At 45.8% G+C, this 22,086-nt stretch overlaps 1 protein-coding gene across 4 annotated transcripts in view; it reads left to right on the top strand.

Moving 5' to 3' along the window:
- COL6A3 (collagen type VI alpha 3 chain) overlaps positions 1-22,086 on the top strand; it is a 91,159-nt gene that overhangs the window by 25,344 nt on the left and 43,729 nt on the right. For 2 of the 4 annotated variants that reach the window (XM_030802861.1, XM_030802859.1), the window contains 7 exons: positions 1,984-2,586; positions 8,717-9,301; positions 10,962-11,561; positions 12,851-13,423; positions 15,178-15,786; positions 17,864-18,469; positions 21,038-21,652. In XM_030802861.1, the coding sequence (XP_030658721.1) occupies positions 1,984-2,586; positions 8,717-9,301; positions 10,962-11,561; positions 12,851-13,423; positions 15,178-15,786; positions 17,864-18,469; positions 21,038-21,652 (4,191 nt within the window). Of the gene's footprint in view, positions 1-1,983; positions 2,587-8,716; positions 9,302-10,961; positions 11,562-12,850; positions 13,424-15,177; positions 15,787-17,863; positions 18,585-21,037; positions 21,653-22,086 lie in introns of those variants that run through there. The other 2 variants (XM_030802862.1, XM_030802863.1) reach the window with 2 other exon arrangements.

The raw sequence follows: 22,086 nt of genomic DNA, 5'->3' as shown, positions 1-22,086 counted from the left end.
CGTGACTGTATTGATCATATTTAATCCTTCTTTTAAAAGTCTTGATGTTTAAAATATGTTTAAGATGTGGCAAACCCTTCTGTGTCCTTTGAGGTCATTGGTTTAGGCCTGGGAAATGTTGAGGAATTTTGTGGGATTTGTGGAGCCTCTGTATTATACAATGATGTAGGCCATCTCTATGGCCTTCTGTGTAATTCACACCCCCTGGCACCACGCTGTCTTGAAGATCCTTCAGGAATCTTATATTTTGGCTGAACAGTGGCAAATGCTTTGGGCTCCAATCAAAGGCCCAGTCTCATACAAAACTTTTGTGTGGCAATTACTAAAAACACAAGATCTTAATTATTGTAGCACAACAATTATCCTACTCATTGTATCTTATAAGAAGGATTGTGATAGCAATGTTGCCAGGTTAATATATTTCCCTATGCAAAGAATTAATCTGCAAATATATTGTCAGGAACTTTCGTGTATATTAGGAAGGGAAGAGAGCAGTTCCAACCCTGGCAATCTCTGTTTCAGTTCACACAATGAGAAGAGCTTGGGTAAGAGTGCAGTTTCACTAGAGCAGAACTCTTCAATTTTGTGAGACAAGCTTTGTCTCCTTTTCTACCGTGAGAACAAAAACAATTTTGTTGGCACAAGGAAACATTAATTTTAAATATAAAATGTTCACTGTCATTGAAAAGATCAGAGATCAGAGTGAATGGTCTTACCTACAATATTACCATCATTTAAAAAGATACCCTGAGTGCAGTTTTCTGGAATCCCAGAATATAAATACATAAGCTCGCATATAACCTCTTCTTGTCCCTAACACATACTTAAGTTATCAAAAACATCGACTAGAGTAATTGTGCTCCTCCTTGAGTTTAAATCAGCCAAATTTAAACATTCGAATGGAGGCTGGGAAATCTCCGGCCCTGACTTTTAGATTTCTCGATCCCTATTCCTCCCTCAGGGCTGCTATGTAACCCGGTTCTCAGTATCAGGTTGGGAATTCTCCGTTCGCCGTTATGGGGGAGAAAAGAGGTCTTGGTCAGCTGTTTTCCTGCCCTTCGTATAACCCCAGGCTAATTCTGATCCGGGTTTACTCAATGCTCATGGTCCTTCTAGGTAACTAGTTTAGGAGGTCATAAAAACAAGGTTGGATAATTATGTCATGACTGGTTTCATATCACTCTGCTTAACATTGTTCTGCATTAAGTGACTGAATATAGAGGCAATGACAAAATAAATGAACAAAACATCCTGCCCAATCCCGACCTGCATTTGAGTTTTATGCAACTAAACATCATTCGAGAAAAAAAAAAACAACAAAAATTTCATCAAAGTATTTTTTACGTGAAAACTTTAAATGTAGTTTGAGTTCTGATTCACAAAGTTGCATGTACAAGGTCATTTTGGTTTTTAAAGAAAAGAAGAAGAAACAATAGTTGCTTAAGGCATCCAGCAACATACTGGGCTGAGGAATCACCAAATCGTGACTCTGTTTTGTAGCTGTGGATTTGTATAAAAAATTATTCTAATCATTTGAGGAGGCAGGAGAAATGACCAAAAATTAGAAATCATCTCTAAAGTTTTGTTAACCTACTCATTGATTTTCCCTGGTAGGTTTGGTAGTGGACCATTCATGCAACTACTTTTCCCTCCAAATTTAGTGGAAATTTCTAGAATATGTACCCAAGATTGTCCCCTCAGAAAAGTGAATACGATGTTTGGAAATTTAGCTATGAGGATGGCACAAATGAAAAATTGCTATAAATGTCCCTTTTTTACACTATGATTTCTAAGAGGTTGCCTCTTATCCATTCAGAATGCAGAACTGAAAGAGAATTTCACATTTCTTCATCAACATGTGTTTTGTTTGCCCATATTTCGTGTTTCTTATTGGTTTCCAAAGAAACATGTCAGAACACTGAATAATGCATGTGGTCACTTGTTCTAATGCTTTCACATTTTTTGCATTTCTTTCTTTTAAAGCACAAGACTCTGCTGACATTATTTTCCTTATTGATGGATCAAACAACACCGGAAGTGTCAATTTCGCAGTCATTCTCGACTTCCTTATAAATCTCCTTGAGAAACTCCCAATTGGAACTCAGCAGATCCGAGTGGGGGTGGTCCAGTTTAGCGATGAGCCCAGAACCATGTTCTCCTTGGACACCTACTCCACCAAGGCCCAGGTTCTGGGTGCAGTGAAAGCCCTCGGGTTTGCTGGTGGGGAGTTGGCCAATATTGGCCTCGCCCTTGATTTCGTGGTGGAGAACCACTTCACCCGGGCAGGGGGCAGCCGCGTGGAGGAAGGGGTTCCCCAGGTGCTGGTCCTCATAAGTGCCGGGCCTTCTAGTGACGAGATTCGCTACGGGGTGGTAGCACTGAAGCAGGCTAGCGTGTTCTCATTCGGCCTCGGAGCCCAGGCCGCCTCCAGGGCAGAGCTTCAGCACATAGCTACCGATGACAACTTGGTGTTTACTGTCCCGGAATTCCGTAGCTTTGGGGACCTCCAGGAGAAATTACTGCCGTACATTGTTGGCGTGGCCCAAAGGCACATTGTCTTGAAACCGCCAACCATTGTCACACAAGGTATGTATCCTCTTCTCACCATCTGTGTGGGAGTGGGGTGTTGTGTGTGTTGGTTTACATAGACGTAAGGTGGGTACCAGCATGATTCGCCACAGGAGAAGCTGTAAGTACCCACAGTCCAGTCCTTCCCTGATGAGCTGGGTCCTGGATGTCACGTTTGTGATTGTTGCAGTGTGCGGAAAAACTAAAGAGCAATGAGTGAGTGAAAGCTCTTAGGAGAGTATGAGTTGCTGAGAAAGCGTGCTTTTAAGGCTAATTCAACAAACCCGTTGCTTTGAGATTATTAAACGTCACCGTATTAACTACTTATAATCCAGTCTTCCTAAAAACGGGCTTGAGGGGCTCATTACAGTTCTGAGAAAGATTTACTCCAGGACCATGGCATTGGGCTCTAAAAGTCAGTGTTAGAACTGTGCTCATACACAAAGTGTCTTTCCAAAAGCAAAGATGGAGCGAGGGTGTCTCCTCAAAGTCGTTTTGTGCTAGGGTGCTGAGAGTTACACTTCTGAAGGTAAGAAATAACAGTGCAATCACTTGATGGAATATTTCTGAAGTTTTTTTTTGTTTGCTGTTCTTGTAAAGTGTAGGAGTAATTCTCCCGAGTGGCAGTATTAGTATACAGGCTCCAATGGAGTGCCTTTGGCAAAACAGCCAACTGGAGTGGTTTAAAAAACAAAAAAACCAGCCAAGTCACATAACAAATATGCACTTAACAAACATAGGAGGTGTGGTGGGGGCATCAGGATGCATAGCCTCCTCTACCTTTTGAACTGTTTTCTGAGCCATCAGTCACTTTTCAGACCTATCAATTTCATTACCTAGGTCAGGCCAGTAGGATGCCATTTGGTAAATCAGGGACACAGTGGCCCCCAACAGTTTCCAGAAACACCCAACTCACTTCCAGTGTTGCTTACACACTGGGATGCTCTGACGAGATTAGTCCTTGACTATAAGACCTTGTTCTTCATTGTCCTTCCAGAGTATGGGCTCAATGAAAACTGGTGAGTTGATACCGAGGCTCCTATAAGACTCTGATTATCATCTGCAACCAATCATCTAAATTTTCTTGGGTGAAATAACACATTGTCACAGCTCTTATTGGCTAACTTTATAAGTAAAGTCTGGGTCTACAAGATAAATATTGTAATAAGATACTTCTTTACCCGTTGTATCAATTACAGTTGATAAAGGGAGGTTTTCCTTTGATAAAGCAGTGACAATAATTTAAAAATAACCCTTTTGGAGAATATACCATTGTATGAAATTAAGAGTAGAATATTTTAAAGTCTTAATTAAAAATATCACTATCTATTTATTTAAGGAACTGACATCTACTTAATAGTGCCTTGCTAATCATTAGTTCTAGGTGCTGCATTCATGTAAAGGCAACATCACCACATTTCCTTACAAGGGTTACAAAATTCACACTGAGTTAGCTCGAACTTGCTTCAAATGATTTTAAACCACGGCTTTTGTTGTAATAAAAATTGCAGGTAGAAAGCTCAGGCTATGGCATCTCTACTTAATCTGTACATTGGAACTGTGACCTGGCAAGAAAAGTGTATGTGAGCGTTGCCTTCTGGAGAAGGCTGTGTCTGGCATTTATTTAAGTTTGAAAGGCCAATTCCGTGTGGCTTAGCTTTTGCTGCATACCGTTTTCCAGCTTTTCCTCTTACTTGATGGGACCATAAAATTGGCCCAAATCCTTCAGATGAGCTAATAGAGAGACTAGAATTTTGAGCGTAACGTTCTGAATGCAAATGGACATTGAGAAGCAATGGAAACACAGCGTGCAGGACTGCCTGCCCGGTGCCTGGAGCCGCTCACGCTCATTCCATCATGGTGCCGTTTTGTGACTCTGGCAATTAAGAAAACAATCAAGTGAAAATTTACGACCTGCTGAGGTTTCTCTGAGCTTGCATACTATTGGTTTGCATCCCAAAGTATAGAAGCCCAGAGATTTCCCTATGTTTTGCAAACATCAACGATGCAACACGGCTGTAGATGGGAAAGCTGGTCTCTGGTCCTGGGTCTTATGTGGACCTGCCACGTGATCCTGAGCAGGTCATGCAACCTCTCTGGGTTTTGATTTCTTGAATTTATGACAAAGAAGTTGCACCAGGTGAAGATATGTCTGTACCAGGAGAAGTTTCAACTTTTTAATGAAAATGGGCAGCACATGACCCTTGTTTCAGATTTTCCCTAGCTAAGTAGAGTTTCAACCCCTTGATTACAAACATCATGTTTAATATCAATGATTAACTTGTAAATATTCAACAAATATCCTTGACTACCTGGCATGTGCCAGACACTATGCCAAGCACTGGAAATATGGTGCTGTTTAATGAGACAGATGTGGCTGCTTGTCTGTTACAGGATAATGGGGAAAGAGATAATAATAATATAAACTAGTGACCAGGCAAAATGTTCTGAGCATGATAAGTTGCATTGGGGCACTCAACAGGGCTGTGATAGGAAGACTGGGGAAGGGAATTTTAGATCAGGTGGACGGAAGGCCCTGAGAAGGTGTGGGACCGAAGGCAGATGAGCATGTGGAGAGCAGGCGGAAGAGTGGTCCAGGCAGAAGGAAGAGCAGGAGGGGTGGCCCTGCAACACAAAGGTGCTTAGTCCCTTCCCAGAACTGTCAGAACGCAGTGTAGCTGGAGCACACTGAACAGGGAGCCTGAGGTTCAGGCTCCCTGGATGCGTGGAAGCTGGAGAAGCAGCTGCTGCAGGGGGATGAGAAGCCACAGGGAGTGGAACCTGTGGGTTGGGAGCCAATGGCAGAGGAAGGTAGGATGTGGGTTAGGGGTGGGGGCAGGGGCTCTCCTCTGAGGGCTTCTATTTTCTCAGAGACAGATGAGGAGGCCTTGGAGGCAGTGGCAGAGGGCTGAGCAGAGAGCACAGCCATGAGACAGTCACTCTGGAGGACAGGACAGCCAACTTCCCAGGGAGGCGTGGGAGGATGGTGGGCAGGCACAGGTCTCCTGATGGGGGTTTGGAGTTCCGAGCGTGGCATGCATGTACCTGGTTGTGTGGTCTTCTCCAGGAATGTCCACTGCTTGGGTGATGCATGAGGAAGACTGTGGGCCTGATGGAGGCTTTGTCAGGAGAGTCTGATGGAGGTGCAGGGCTGAGGCATGGAGGAAAACAGAAAGAGCCACGGGAGGAGGGCTGAAGAGGGTTGTGCCATGTTGGCGAGGAGTAGCAGGACCTTCAAGTTCATCTCCCAACAAGGCAGTGAAGTCAGGCCCTGCAGAGCCACATTAAAGAGAAAAGACAGCTGTGTTTGGGTTGATATTTATGTCAGGTGGAAGGAAGTGCATATGCATCCCTGACGTGGCTCACGGAAGAGTCAGCTGTGAGAATCCCAAGGTTTTTATCACTGGGTCAGAGGAGATTCATGGTGCAGCCCCCAGAGAAATGAAATGATTCTGCAAAGGCTAGGTGACTTGCGTCAGAGTCATGAAGCGAACATAGGAATTCAGTTATTCTTCCAGTTACTCAATATTTTTCAGTGTTTATTGTATTTGGCTAAGCATGGTTCTAGGCATACCATCTGTTATGAGCTCCCACGACTTGAATAAAAATCAAACGTAAATGACCTCTTACCTAATCAAAGGGGACTCTGGGACAGAGCCTCTGGGAACCAGAGGTGCATTTCAGGGTTCCCAGAGGTGAATCCATGTTGGGTGCAAGGAGACTAGGCCACTTGTTTCATCAGATCTGGAAGGTATTCCTTCTCGCTGGCTCATCGGGAAAAGTTTTAGTGATGCAGCAGTAGAGGGAGGGAAAACATGGGAGGGGAGGGGATGATATTTATCTTCTCCCACCCCAAGGGTTGTGCCATTGCTGGTACTTATAAAGAAGAATATAACAATCTGGGCCACTTGGTATAGGAGCAAGAAGCTTCTCATGTCATTGTTATATGAGTATTTGTCTATTTTTCTGTCATGTATGATATACATAGTAAATACATGAGTGGTAGATTCATGGTATAGCATATATGGAATTTATATGTGTCTATATACATGTATGTGTGTATCTATCTATATACGTATATATATATATATTCTCTCTAATGGTACAAAGGTATAAGAAGTCTTCTAGAGATCTACACATTAGTTTTATCTGCAAAAATATTTTAAATCAAAATGAAGGGGTAGCCCAGAGAGACAGCATGTTCTAAATTGAAGGAAGGAAAGCCCGGAATGGATGTTCATAACAATGACCATGCAATATTGAGGAAAGATTCAATGATGTTCTGCACACATTGTTACACCAGTAGGCAACTGTGTTATTGTATTAAGGACGTTGGTGCATAACATGTTACCCTTCTCTTAGAACATAGACCTCGTCTTGATGCTACAGGTGAGCACCCAGATGAGGCACTGCTGTCCTAAAATGATTTCTTAAGGCATGTATCAGCGATTCTCACCCGAGGCATCATGCTCCCAACCTCTGGCCCAAACAACTAGAAATGAACTGCATTTCAAAAATGTTTCCAGGCTAGATGTGGTGGTTCACGCTTGTAATCCCAGCACTTTGGGAGGCTGAGGCAGGTGGATTACTCAAGGTCAGGAGTTTGAGACCAGTCTGACCAGCATGGTGAAACCCCATCTCTACCAAACCAAACCAAACCAAACAAAACAAAACAAAAATTAGCCAGGCATGGTGGTGCGTGCCTGTAATCCCAGCTACTCAGGAGGCTGAGGTGGGAGAATCACTTGAACCCAGGAAGTGGAGGTTGCAGTGAGCTGAGATCGTGCCACTGTACTCCAGCCTGGGTGATAGTGTGAGACTCTGTCCTAAAATAAAAATAAAAATAAAAATAAAAATAAAAATACATTCTAGAAGGTAGCTCTGATTTTTAGAAAGTTCTACCTTACCTTCATCCCAAACTTTGTTTCCTTTGTCTGCTTTTACAAAATCAACTTGCCATGCAATCTATCTGATGGTATATAGTAACAGAGGACTATTTTGCAAACAGTCCATCTCAGGTTTAATCATTTATGTTCCTCTACCTCTTGGAAACTCTGTCAGGTTTCTGGGTTAGGAGTTGTGGTCTTAACAGAGTTCATGGTTCTTGCAATATGGGTGGGGTGCCTACACATGGATACAGCAGTTCACAGTCCCTGTGAGACAGTGATCTTATTGAGATGTTTTTGCTTTATGGTTTGCCTTTAAGTTATCACTGTCATATATATTACTTAGGATCTTTAAAAACAGGTTTGTTTTTTTTTTTTGGAGATGAAATCTCGCTCTATCACCCAGGCTGGAGTGCAGTGGTGCAATCCTGGCTTACTGGAACCTCCTCCTTCCAGGTTCAAGCAATTCTCATGCCTCATCCTCCCAAGTAGCTGAGATTACAGGTGTCTGCCCCTACTCTCGGCTAATTTTTGTATTTTTAGTAAAGATGGGGTTTCCCCTTGTTGGCCAGGCCAGTCTTGAGCTCCTGAACTCAGGTGATCCACCTGCCTCGACCTCCCAAAGTGCTGGTATTACAGGCGTAAGCCACTGTGCCTGGCCAAAACACAGGTCTCTTAAGTGAAAAACGTTTGCGGCACTTGCTGGCTTTGATGCTATTTTCCTTTTCATAAGTTTTATGTTAACTAATTCTTTCATCTGTCAAATGAAGACATGGAATATAGAACTGAAGAGAACAGGGATGTGCAGCCTCTTTCAGCTTTTGCACTTGACAATGAGCATTTTGAAATCAAGACTGTGAGGCAACAGGTTCTCTGAGCAGACATTGGTGGTTTCTTTAATTATTCAAGCAATGACTTCACTCTGGCCAAGTTGTATATTTATGGCAGAAAAGAACTTATTGAATTTTCAGTGACAGCATGCAAAACAGGTGGCTACTAAAACTAAATTTGTTTTTGTGCAACTATTTTGTAAAAAGTACTGACTGGGCAAGGTGGAAGGTGAGCCAGCTTTCCTCCAGCAGGTGGGGGGGCAACTGTAACTTATGTGTTTATTAGGACAAATTCCCTTTGGGGTGGCCCTGTGGTCACATTGGCCACAGTAAATGAGGGTGTCCTTTAAATGGAGTAAGCTTTCTAGAAAGTCATTGTTGATTGTGCTTGGTAAGGCCATTCTAATTGCCTTATAATGTTGCCACCTACAGTCATTGAAGTCAACAAGAGAGACATAGTCTTCCTGGTGGATGGCTCATCCGCGCTGGGACTGGCCAACTTCAATGCCATCCGAGACTTCATTGCTAAAGTCATCCAGAGGCTGGAAATCGGACAGGATCTTATCCAGGTGGCAGTGGCCCAGTATGCAGACACTGTGAGGCCCGAATTTTTTTTCAATACCCATCCAACAAAAAGGGAAGTCATAACCGCTGTGCGGAAAATGAAGCCCCTGGACGGTTCGGCCCTGTACACGGGCTCCGCTCTAGACTTTGTTCGTAACAACCTGTTCACGAGTTCAGCCGGCTACCGGGCTGCTGAGGGGATTCCTAAGCTTTTGGTGCTGATCACAGGTGGTAAGTCCCTAGATGAAATCAGCCAGCCTGCCCAGGAGCTGAAGAGAAGCAGCATAATGGCCTTTGCCATCGGGAACAAGGGTGCCGATCAGGCTGAGCTGGAAGAGATCGCTTTTGACTCCTCCCTGGTGTTCATCCCGGCCGAGTTCCGAGCTGCCCCATTGCAAGGCATGCTGCCTGGCTTGCTGGCACCTCTCAGGACCCTCTCTGGAACCCCTGAAGGTATGGTGGTGATGGCTTCAGACACACAATGGGGTGGTCTTCAGGCAGGATCTTTGAGAACAAAACAAAATGAAGTGTGTTAGTGTTTAACTAAGAGACAACAAATGATGAAAACAGCAGCAACGAACATGATTTATTTCAGGTTTCCTTTTGCACTGGGTTGAGGATTGTATGGTTTACAATGTCATGCAATAAAATTTCATGTGATAAGAACCATATGATTTAAATCATAGGACCATGGGCCACCTGTCTTTGAAGCTTCTGGCCGAGGAGGTCACTTGTCAGATCTCTGTGTTCTTCTGTTTCTACTGGTGATTTCTGTCCAGTCTCCTCCCCATCACCAGGATGTAGCTTTCCTTTCCGGAGTTGTCCATCTACTTCTAAATAGCCCCAGTCTGAGCTGTTTAGGGCACAGTGTCCTCAGCTTTTAATCCTTCTCTTCTCTCTCATTAAGGGATTACCCTCAATGGGAAAGCATATTGAATGGCTAAGTGTGGAGTTCAAACCCAGTGGTTCTTCAAATCCCTCATTTAATATGATTGCCAGTGGAGAGTTATTTTTAAAGACATTATATAGATCTATGTGCTAATGAGTTGAAGAAATACAATTCACCGTCCTTAATGAAGAGAAGATGAGTGTCACAGAATGATGCTTTCCCCCCTTGCAGACTTGATCACTAGAGGATTGCCTGATGCATGACCCATACTGCCTGGATGCATGCTTTCTCTTCAGACTCCCTGGTCTTCTAAATCCATCTCTTTCTCTCTCTCTTTTAAAATTTTTCTTAAAACTTTTAATCCACACTTTGATAGCCAAAGTTCAACTTAGGATGCAATTAGTTGTGAGGTCTAAATTACAGTAGGGCATCAGGGAAGAAATAAAAAATAAAATTTTAAAGGCACATGCTAAATGTGTTGGGTCAAATACACTATTTTGAGAATTATGCTTTTTATTCTTGATGTGTATAACTTTGGCCAAGCCTAGCAACTAGTCTCTTTCTATTTTGCTGTGTATTTATGGTCCCATCATCTCACTTTGGGGGAATTCCCCTGTTGGATGATTGCCTAGCAAGGCTGTGACTTCCTAATAGGAGAAGAGTCCCAGTAGAGAATGACAAACAAGGAAGTCCGAAGAAGACTTCAATATGAGACCAGCCTACTTTTGCTATTTTTTTTAGCCTTAAGGAACTCGTGTTCTCAGGTTAGTGAGGGCTAACTGCTTCTGAGCTATGGATGGAAGACCCTCTGTTAGTGGGTAGAGGTGAGCCCCAGAGGATCCAGCCAGGCACACTTAAACCTGGCTGGGATGAGTGATGTGGACTGATGCAGCACCTTCATAGAATTCATTTTTAGGGAAGGAGTGTTTGGTTTCAAGGATTCTGATCACTTTTGTTGTTTGTAAACATTCTAACTTTGATGTTGTAGCTCTCTTTGAGCCAACTTGGTTTTGTAAACTCGGCTACCAATATGTCTCACAAACACCAGCCACTACCAGAGGAAAATATGCAGCTATCTGCCATATTTTACAAGATGGACATGCTTTGCCACGCTGACTTTCTCTGTGTTCTAAATGTTGGCATGTGTGCCCGTGTTGTAGGCACACATGATAAAACTCTCCGTGGTTGTGTATGTCTCACTTTGTTTTCTGTGCTTCACTGCAGTTCACGCAAACAAAAGGGATATCATCTTTCTTTTGGATGGATCAGCCAACGTTGGAAAAACCAATTTCCCTTATGTGCGCGACTTTGTAATGAACCTAGTTAACAGCCTTGATGTTGGAAATGACAATATTCGTGTTGGTTTAGTACAATTTAGTGACACTCCTGTAACGGAGTTCTCTTTAAACACATACCAGACCAAGTCAGATATCCTTGGTCACCTGAGGCAGCTGCAGCTCCAGGGAGGTTCGGGCCTGAACACAGGCTCAGCCCTAAGCTATGTCCATGCCAACCACTTCACGGAAGCTGGCGGCAGCAGGATCCGTGAACACGTGCCACAGCTCCTGCTTCTACTCACAGCTGGGCAGTCTGAGGACTCCTATTTGCAAGCTGCCAACGCCTTGACACGCGCAGGCATCCTGACTTTTTGTGTGGGAGCTAGCCAGGCAAATAAGGCAGAGCTTGAGCAGATTGCTTTTAACCCAAGCCTGGTGTATCTCATGGATGATTTCAGCTCCCTGCCAGCTTTGCCTCAGCAGCTGATTCAGCCCCTAACCACATATGTTAGTGGAGGTGTGGAGGAAGTACCACTCGCCCAGCCAGGTAAACCTCCCCTGTTGCCGGGAACTCCCTCTCCTTCCTCAGACACCACCCTGGTGGGTAGTTGGCCAGTCTGAACTCAAGAGCATTGTGGACTATAGAAAGACAATTGGCTCCCTTCCATTGAAATAGTTTGAATGGGGACTTGAGACACTGTACCAGCAAGGTTGGACTCTGTCTAAAGGGTGTTCACGAAGGAAAGTCTAGAACATCCAGCTTATGTTCTGTCCATTTTGCCTCACCCTTTATTCAGAAGGATTTTTTTCCCTCTAATGACTGTGAGGATTCTGGAGTTCGAATCCAGAGTTGGGGATCATGGGGTGGAGAGAGACAGAGAGAGATTTTTCTTACATGAATATGCCTTGGGATTATTTAAACACTGAAATTGTATTTTTACATGATTTTTAAATGTTCAACATCTGCTGTATCTAGAAAATTATTTGTTATAAAACAAACAAAGGGTGCATCTTCATTCAATGGTAAAATGATTTCTAGGGGAAGCCTAACTTATTGTTATTACTGCAAATTATTATGGTGGTAAGATATGGTTGTATTAGATCTACCAGTCTGCTAACATCACACAGATTAATGGCAAGACTAAACCAATTGAAACCTAATCAAAATAGTTCTAAGAATTGTTTGAACTGAGAATGATATTTACATTACACATTGTGGCACCATAGGGCCTGTCGTCTGTGTTTCCTATTGTCTCATTACAACAGATTGGGAAGCATTGACAAGGAGCCTGACCTACACAGCAGTAATGGGCACTATTGTGGGTCTTGGCCCGTAACCTCAAATTTAATGATTTGATCATTCAATTACAGCAGATTCATGGCAACCCAGTTATCTTTGAGTGGTTGACCCATATCAGCCCCCCATTTATTTTTAGAGATTGACATCAATTTTTTTAAGCAAAAGTATATTAAGGGCCATGTTTTCAATACTTTTATTTGTAACAGTTTGAAAATGCTGCCTGTTTTCCTGGAGCAATTGCCACCTGATGTAAGAACACAACCCGGTGGGGCTTTTCCCTGGCTTGCTTTATTTAAGAAGCATGATGCTAGATGGGATAGGCTGTTCTAGTTACTAGTTTTGCAAATATGCACTGCTTTGAAATAGGACATTTTCAAGACAAGTGGTATGAATTTGGGTTTTCTCTTCTCTTGCTGGCACAGTGGTCATCAGATGAGTTTCACCAACTCCTGTTGTCAAATGGTGCTGGGCTGAAGTCGCTTTGGTGCCTGTTATGCTCTCGTCCCTCATTGTATCCTAATCTATCTTCCTTGCAGAGAGCAAGCGAGATATTCTGTTCCTCTTTGATGGCTCAGCCAATCTTGTGGGCCAGTTCCCTGTTGTCCGTGACTTTCTCTACAAGATTATCGATGAGCTCGATGTGAAGCCAGATGGGACCCGAATTGCAGTGGCTCAGTACAGCGATGATGTCAAGGTGGAGTCCCGTTTCGATGAGCACCAGAGTAAGCCTGAGATCCTGAATCTTGTGAAGAGAATGAAGATCAAGACGGGCAAAGCCCTCAACCTGGGCTACGCCCTGGACTATGCACAGAGGTACATTTTTGTGAAGTCTGCTGGCAGCCGGATCGAGGATGGAGTGCTTCAGTTCCTGGTGCTGCTGGTCGCAGGAAGGTCATCTGACCGTGTGGATGGGCCAGCAAGTAACCTGAAGCAGAGTGGGGTCGTGCCTTTCATCTTCCAAGCCAAGAACGCGGACCCTGCTGAGTTAGAGCAGATCGTGCTGTCTCCAGCGTTTATCCTGGCTGCCGAGTCGCTTCCCAAGATTGGAGATCTTCAACCACAGATCGTGAATCTCTTAAAATCAGTGCACAACGGAGCGCCAGCACCAGGTACGGTAGAGAAATGCTAGTTGCTCTGCCACTCAGTTCTCTAATGCGTGAGTTGAGGGTAGGCTGCTGGCCACTGGTCCTCAGATAGAAGCCCTCCTTGAGTTTACAGGAAAGGTGGAAAATTAATCACCTGCTGGTTTCAGCAGGAACAATAGAATATGAGATTTCTTTCCTTACTTTGATTCTCTAGCTGCTCTCTCAGGAGAATCAGGGTGAGTATTTTTAAGGGCATTAGGTTATTTCATAGTAAGACATGTTATAAAGATTTAGATATCAGTGGTTAAAATCCTTTTTCAAAAACAGTTTTTACTGAATGCATAATAAAAGCCGTATCATATGGTTACATTATACCTAAAACAGCCTTCATCTTCATATTCACCCAATGCTTTTATATTGTTATAATTCCTTCATTACACTCATTAAAAATTAAAGGATTAGAAGAGGCAGATAAATTTCCATCATAAACTCTGCATTAAAATCCCCCAACTGCTAATTGACACTGCCATGACTTTTCATTTAACCACTTTAATTTAATGATAAAAATGCAGTGAAGAGAGTAATTTCCCCTGTACGCCTTTCGATGAAAAGTGAAGACTCCAGAGCCTCTCCTTTGACTACGGAGCCCATTGGCCGTTGGCTTGGGATGGTAACTCCGACATCTGGTTTCCATTTCCTCCCATTAACCCACTTGTGACTTGCAGCAACTCACTTGAAACCTCCCATCGATAAAATGCTAGTGGTTGTGCAGGTGCTGCCATCTCATATCTCTCCTCCCATCCCAAGTTTTTTCTTGAATACATCTTTGAAAGCTAACAACACTCTTCAAGCATTGAAAAGTTCCAAAATAAAAGGGGTCCCTATATTGGTGTATTAGTTTCCCATTGCTGTTATAACAAAGTAACACAAATTTAGTGGCCAAAAACAAAACAGGCCAGGTGCGGTGGCTCACACCTGTAATCCCAGCACTCTGGGAGGCCGAGGGGGGCCCATTACCTGAGGTCAGGAGTTGGAGACCAGCCTGACCAACATGGTGAAACCCCGTCTCTACCAAAAATACAAAAATTAGCCAGGTGTGGTGGCGGGTGCCTGTAATCCCAGCTACTCTGGAGGCTGAGGCAGGAGAATCACTTGAACCCACAAGGCAGAGGTTGCAGTAAGCTGAGATTGCACCACTGCACTCTAGCCTGGGCGACAAGAGCGAAACTCTGTCCACCCCCCGCCCCCTCCACCACAAAACAACAACAACAACAACAACAAAAACAAAAAACCTTATTATCTGACAGTTTTGAAGGCTGGAAATTGGAAACCAGTGTCGATAAGCTAAAATCAAGGTGTCAACAGGCTGTGTTCTTTCTGCAGGTTCTAAGGGATTCTCCATTTGCTCACCTTTTCCAGCCTCCAGGGACTGCCTGCATTCCTTGCCTCCTGGCCCCATCCTCCATCCTCATTGCCAGCAGCTTGGCACTTTCTCTCCTCTCTGACTTCTGTTTCCATCCTTACATCTTCTCTCTAACTCTGACCCTCTTACTCCCTCTTATAAGGACACTTGTGATTGATTATATTGGGCCAACCTGGCTAATTCCAGGGTAGTCCCCCCATCCCCAAATCCTTAACTGAATCACATCTGCAAAGTCCTTTTCTCAAGTTCAGGGATTTGGACTTGGACATCCTTCGGGTGCTGTTATGCAGCCCACCTCGTTGATATGAAGTTGTTGCTCTGATGTCCTATGTGAGTTACCAGGCTGTCCTCCCAGTTTCAGGCGAAAAGGACGTGGTGTTTCTGCTTGATGGCTCTGAGGGCGTCAGGAGCGGCTTCCCTCTGTTGAAAGAGTTTGTCCAGAGAGTGGTGGAAAGCCTGGATGTGGGCCAGGACCGGGTCCGCGTGGCCGTCGTGCAGTACAGCGACCGGACCAGGCCCGAGTTCTACCTGAATTCATACATGAACCAGCAGGATGTCGTCAACGCTGTCCGCCAGCTGACCCTGCTGGGAGGGCCGACCCCCAACACCGGGGCCGCCCTGGAGTTTGTCCTAAGGAACATGCTGGTCAGCTCTGCGGGAAGCAGGATAACAGAAGGCGTGCCCCAGCTGCTGATCGTCCTCACGGCCGACAGGTCTGGGGATGATGTGCGGAACCCCTCCGTGGTCGTGAAGAGGGGCGGGGCTGTGCCCATTGGCATTGGCATAGGGAACGCTGACATCACCGAGATGCAGACCATCTCCTTCATCCCAGACTTTGCCGTGGCCATTCCCACCTTTCGCCAGCTGGGGACTGTCCAACAGGTCATCTCTGAGAGGGTGACCCAGCTCACCCGTGAGGAGCTGAGCAGGCTGCAGCCGGTGTTGCAGCCTCTACCGAGCCCAGGTACGCAGGGAACTCTTTGCATCCTCACTCGGTGTCATTGTCTGGGGCTACTTGTCTGGACTGTGGGCCACAAGGTGTTCTCAATTTTGCTTTTCCTGCCATATGAAGTGAAAACTAAAATTACAGGAAAATTTAGGAACCCACATGCCCTTTTTGGCCTCGATGGGCAGAAATGGCAGAGGTTCAAGGGGGGGAGATGCTAAGATTCATGTTTTGGGGCAAATTAAATTCTCCAAAAGGGACATATATGCAGCTTGGAGTTCAGGACTCCTTAACTTTGCATGAAGGCTTCTGTCTAGATATCTGAACGGAGGGGCCATCTAACTGATAATGCCTGTTCCATATCAGTCCTGTGCCCCCTGGTAGGTTTGGTCAGCAGCCTTCTGTGAGGCAGGAAGGAGTCTGACCAGGGACTCTCTGCAAGCTGGGACATAGACTCTGAAATATTGATATCTCCAGAGCCAAGGTGTGAAGATAATTTTGACTTTGCTTGGTGCTGAGAAGTGTCTTAACTGGCAGGAAGGCCACCTGGCTCTTATGACCATAGTTTATTCTATTTTCTTCTTCCTGTTCCCTCTTTCTAGGCCTGGTACAATAAACTAAAAAATGGTGGGAGCCCTGGTGCTGAGAAGGAAGGAGGAAAGATATATCCACCTCTCAATAAATGCTCTCCAAGGGCCACTCTCCCGGGGCACTCAGGTGGGGGGGCTCACAGCGGCGAAGGAGGCAGATGCGGCCTTGCTCCCTCATATGCACTCACTCGCCTGCTCTTCCAAGAGGAGAGAAAAGAAGGAAAGGCGGGGAGGAGCGGAGGAAGGAGTAAAAGCAAGTGAAAGGAAATCACCGCAGGATACAGTGGGTGATGAGGGTGGTGAGGATGACTATTTGGGTGCAACTGAGAGGGGCTTGGTTTCTCCTCGCTGGTGTCTGGGGGAGAGAGCAGTGTGGCCCACCAGGTTTCTGTGGGATGTTCCTAAGCATTTATGATCAGATAAATTTGGTCAACAGTGGGATAAACAAAGTGAAAGAGGCTTTCTTTCTTTCTAATTAATGTGCTTTGTGCGTCTCCAACACAAGAAAGGAAATGCAACATTTCCAAAATGTATCTGCCTCCAGGAGGCCTCTGTTATGCTGTGTCTTGGCCCCAGGTTGCCGAGAACGGACTTTGGGAATATTGTCACAGTGCGGGTGCAGCTTCTGTTGTCAGGAACGCATATTTCCTCAACCTTGTGGCTCTTTGCCCACTCACTCTCCTGCGCTCCAGAACGGCCTCCCTCTTTCCCCCTTCTCCCCATTCGGAGGCTTCTCTCGCACCTCTCCTGACCCAGCTGACTCTCAGCTGGTAATCTCAAATCCTATTTCTCCAAGAAAATGCAAGTAAACCCGAAGAGAGCTGTCCCTGGCCACATCGTCCCACGGTTCCTTAGGTGGCCTGTCTCCGCTTCCTCAGCTCCCTTTCCTCTCATCTGCTCAGTGGCACCATTTGCAGTTCCCTTTCTTGCTTTTGTGTCACCCTTTCTCCACTGTACTGGATGGTTCCATCCATGATAAAATGCGTTGCTTCTTCTCTCTTAAACACCCTCTCTGATGCTCCACTTCCCCTGCCAGCAGCACCTGTCTCCTTCTAAAGACTTATCTATACTCTAAAGTTCCTTTCCTCTCATCCTCTCTGAGCCCACCCTACTTAGTCATTCATCCTTGCTCCTCCCCCAAGTGCTCCAGTTGAGGTCACTCCATCTGACAAGGTCCCTGCCTCTGGTGAAGCCCAGTGGCTGACCCTCGGGTCCCTGAGCAGCGCCTGATGCAGTGCAGGTCGCCTCCTTCCCAAGCACCATCCTCGCTAGTGCCGATGCAGCTCTTCTGATTCCGCCTCCGTCGGGTTTTTCATCCTTTGTGCCCCTTCTCTCTGATGTGTAAACACTGAAATGCCCAGGACTCCCACTTCTTGGACTTTTAACAGTGGTGGTTGGTGTTAGGATCCTCTGCCTGTGACTCCATGACAAACTGGGTGGTGGCTCATGAACGCTAAGAATTTGGTGACGATGAAGGTGAAACCATGCTCACATTTGTTTCGCAGGTGTTGGCGGCAAGAGGGACGTGGTCTTTCTCATCGATGGGTCCCAACGTGCCGGGCCTGAGTTCCAGTACATCCGCACCCTCATAGAGAGGCTGGTTGACTACCTGGACGTGGGCTTCGACACCACCCGGGTGGCCGTCATCCAGTTCAGCGATGATCCCAAGGTGGAGTTCCTGCTGAACGCCCATTCCAGCAAGGATGAAGTGCAGAACGCGGTGCAGCGGCTGAGGCCCAAGGGAGGGCGGCAGATCAACGTGGGCAGTGCCCTGGAGTACGTGTCCAGGAACATCTTCAAGAGGCCCCTGGGGAGCCGCATTGAAGAGGGTGTCCCGCAGTTCCTGGTCCTCATCTCATCCGGAAAGTCTGACGATGAGGTGGACGACCCGGCGGTGGAGCTCAAGCAGTTTGGTGTGGCCCCTTTCACGATCGCCAGGAACGCAGACCAGGAGGAGCTGGTGAAGATCTCGCTGAGCCCCGAGTATGTGTTCTCGGTGAGCACCTTCCGGGAGCTGCCCAGCCTGGAGCAGAAACTGCTGACGCCCATCACGACCCTGACCTCAGAGCAGATCCAGAAGCTCTTGGCCAGCACTCGCTATCCACCTCCAGGTGAGATGGGGGCGTCAGAGGTTCTCCTTGGAGCACTTTCCATATGAACAATAACAGGCTCAAAGGCCATGGTACTCATAGTAAATTAAATTAAAATAAAGGTTGTATGCCCTTACCTTTATGGTTGTTTATTTTGAGACAGGGTCTGGCTCTGTTGTCCAGGCTGGAGTGCAGTGGCATGATCATAACTCATTTTAACCTCTGCCTTCTGGGCTCAAGCCAACCTCCCACTTCAGCCTCCTGAGTAGCTAGGACTACAGGTTCATACCACCACGCCCGGCTAATTTTTGTATTTTTTGTGGAGACGGGGTTTCGCCATGTTGGCCAGGCTGGTCTCGAGCCCCTGAGCTCAAGTGATCCACCTGCTGTGGCCTCCCAAAGTGCTGGGATTACAGGCATGAGACACTGCGCCCAGCGCCTTTATGTTCTTTATGCCCACCAGCCAGACCCCACCAGGACACACCTGCGATTGAACAAGTTGGGTCTATTGCTCATGGCATCCAGGGAGAATGCATACCGTGGCAAAGCATGGGGGCGTCTCCATAGGAGGGTGGCCAGAAGGAATGGGGGGACTTGAGCTAGTGGCAGGTCATTTTGTGGAAGGCTTAAAAAAAAGGAACTTTGGCCTGGCTTGGATGTTGTCAAGATGTGGAGGTGATTCTGTAGCTGTATCTTAAGTCTTCCCTAGAAGCAGGATGGCCTTGGTATAGATTGGTAGAGAAGAGCAGTCACTCTTATTAACCAGGACAGGGGGTGTTTTTGTCCTTTTTGTGGTTTGCACCATGTTTTTCTTTTTGTCTGTGTTCAGATAGGGTTACAATGTGGTCTTATTTTCATCTTGCCCCATCGTGATCACAGAGTAGCCATGTCTGTTGTGGCGGTTCTGTGAGATCATGTGTGCTCAACAGGAGAACCCCAAGGCCGTGTGTGCTGGACCAGCTCCCCAGTGTGGGGGCTGATTCTCTCTTTCTTAGAGTAAACAGCTCCATCACAAGAGCTGCTCAGCTTCCGCTGTGCTGCATTTACACTGTAAATAGCCCAATTGTGTATGAGGCAAAGGGCAGGTTGAAATGTGTGGAGTAGCAACATAAAAGTTTAATAAAATAGCATCTGAGGAGTACCTAAAATTCTAACTAATAGGAAAACATGGCTCATCTTTCTCAGGATCTTTTGATTAATTTTATTGTTAAAAATGCACTAGGCCGGGCGTGGTGGCTCACGCCTGTAATCCCAGCACTTTGGGAGGCCAAGGCGGACTGATCACGAGGCCAGGAGTTCGAAACCAGCCCGGTCAATATGGTGAAACCCCATCTCTACTCAAAATACAAAAATTAGCTGGGCGTGGTGGCGCACACCTGTAGTCTCAGCTACTCGGGAGGCTGAAGCAGAAGAATCACTTGGACCTGGGAGGCGGAGGTTGCAGTGAGCCGAGATCGCACCACTGCACTCCAGCCTGGGTGACAGAGCAAGACTCCATCTCAAAAACAAACAAACAAACAAACATTTAAACCAGTTATTTAATTAAATATTTTTAAAAATGCACTAATGTAAAGAAAATGAGTCAGGGTGGGTGGGGGAAGCTGGGCATGGCGGCTCATGCCTATAATTCCAGCACTTTGGGAGGCTGAGGCAGGAGGATCACTTGGGCCCAGCAGTTCAAGACCAGCCTGGGCAACATAGTGAGACCCTCATCTCAAAAAATAAAAAAAATTTTTTTAATGAAATTAAAAAAATAAAGGCACGGGCATGGTGGTTCAAGTCTGTAGTTCCAGCTGCTTGGAGGATGATGAGGGAGGATTGCTTGAGCCTGGGAGGTCAAGGCTGCAGTGAGCTGTGATTGTGCAACTGCACTCCAGCCTGGCAGATAGAAAGAGACCATGTCTCAGGAAAAAAAAAAAAAAAAAGAAAGAAAAGGAAATAGAGGAATAATAGTGAAAAATAAAAACTTTGTATAAATCCTAGAGATGTGTGAGCAAAAAGGAAGTACGAGGACACAAATGCCTGGGGAGCGTTAATGTGACCCCTTGGATATGGCACTGTGTTATACATACCCTGCCCCCATGGGCTGAGCCTGGGCAGCATGCTTGGATGGTGTTGGGCTCCTCAGGGGTCTCGCTTGCTAAATGATGGCCTTGGACAAGGTGAGGACCTTTAGCCTCAGCTGTTTCTCTTCTTGTACAACAAAGATATAGACCCCAGTGGCACTGGTCTCTTCTAGTAGCAACAGTTCATGATTCTGTAGATTATGGTAGCCCAAGATTGATTTCTAAAGGCTGCTTACATTTTAGAAATCAGTAGTAACTCAGACCACAATGCCAAAATTTAAATAGAGTAAATTCAGAAAGACACGTTTTGGATAACATCAAATATTTCAAGAAGCAGAAATAGTTTTGGTGTAAAAGGTCCAATTTTTAATGGCTAATTTCAAAAAGCCCAAGATACAAACAACACATGCATCTTGGGATATAATCTTAAGGTTGATTAAGATTATGGTGCAAGGTGCACACCAAACCCGGGCGAGGGCTACTTACACACTGAACGTTTCCCTTTTTCTTCTTTGATCTGCAGCAGTTGAGAGTGATGCTGCAGACATCGTCTTTCTGATCGACAGCTCTGAGGGAGTTAGGCCAGATGGCTTTGCGCATATTCGAGATTTTGTTAGCAGGATTGTTCGAAGACTCAACATTGGCCCCAGTAAAGTGAGAGTTGGGGTCGTGCAGTTCAGCAATGATGTCTTCCCAGAATTCTACCTGAAGACCTACAGATCCCAGGCCCCAGTGCTGGATGCCATACGGCGCCTGAGGCTCAGAGGGGGGTCCCCACTGAACACTGGCAAGGCTCTCGAATTTGTGGCAAGAAACCTCTTTGTTAAGTCTGCAGGGAGTCGCATAGAAGACGGGGTGCCCCAACACCTGGTCCTGGTCCTGGGTGGAAAATCCCAGGACGACGTGTCCAGGTTTGCCCAGGTGATCCGTTCCTCGGGGATTGTGAGTTTAGGGGTAGGAGACCGGAACATCGACAGAACAGAGCTGCAGACCATCACCAATGACCCCAGACTGGTCTTCACAGTGCGAGAGTTCAGAGAGCTTCCCAACATAGAAGAAAGAATCATGAACTCGTTTGGACCCTCCGCGGCCACTCCTGCACCTCCAGGGGTGGACACCCCTTCTCCTTCACGGCCAGGTACGCACTGTGTGACCCATGACTACAGAGTGTGACATCAACATTTTTTTTTTTTAGTTAAAAAAGTAATCAGTAGTCATTTTAAATAATTTTCTTCTCTCTGGGTTGTTTCTTCAGATAATATTAGAAATTAAATACTGGAAAAGTAGTTCCATTGAAATTGCAGAAGGAAGCATATTATTGATCTTCCATCACTCCTGAGACTAATCATAGCCCCATTGAAATGTTCTGTAGTGTGGCTCTGAGATAATTACAAACTCATTGACTCTCAGAATAGGATGGCATCTTTGAAATCAGCCAGTCCATGCCCCACTGAACATGACTTTGAAGTTGGCCCATGCCCAGTGGCCAGATGCCCACCATAGTCCAGGTCCTCTCATTCCTTGGCCTGATGGGACCATCAGGGAGCACCTTCCTGGAAGACTTTCAGCCGT

Source organism: Nomascus leucogenys, chromosome 22a (genome assembly GCF_006542625.1).
Source record: "Nomascus leucogenys isolate Asia chromosome 22a, Asia_NLE_v1, whole genome shotgun sequence".
Taxonomy (NCBI): Eukaryota; Metazoa; Chordata; class Mammalia; order Primates; family Hylobatidae; genus Nomascus; species Nomascus leucogenys.
Note: the sequence above shows the minus strand (reverse complement) of the source record. Positions and strands in the feature narration are given on the sequence as shown.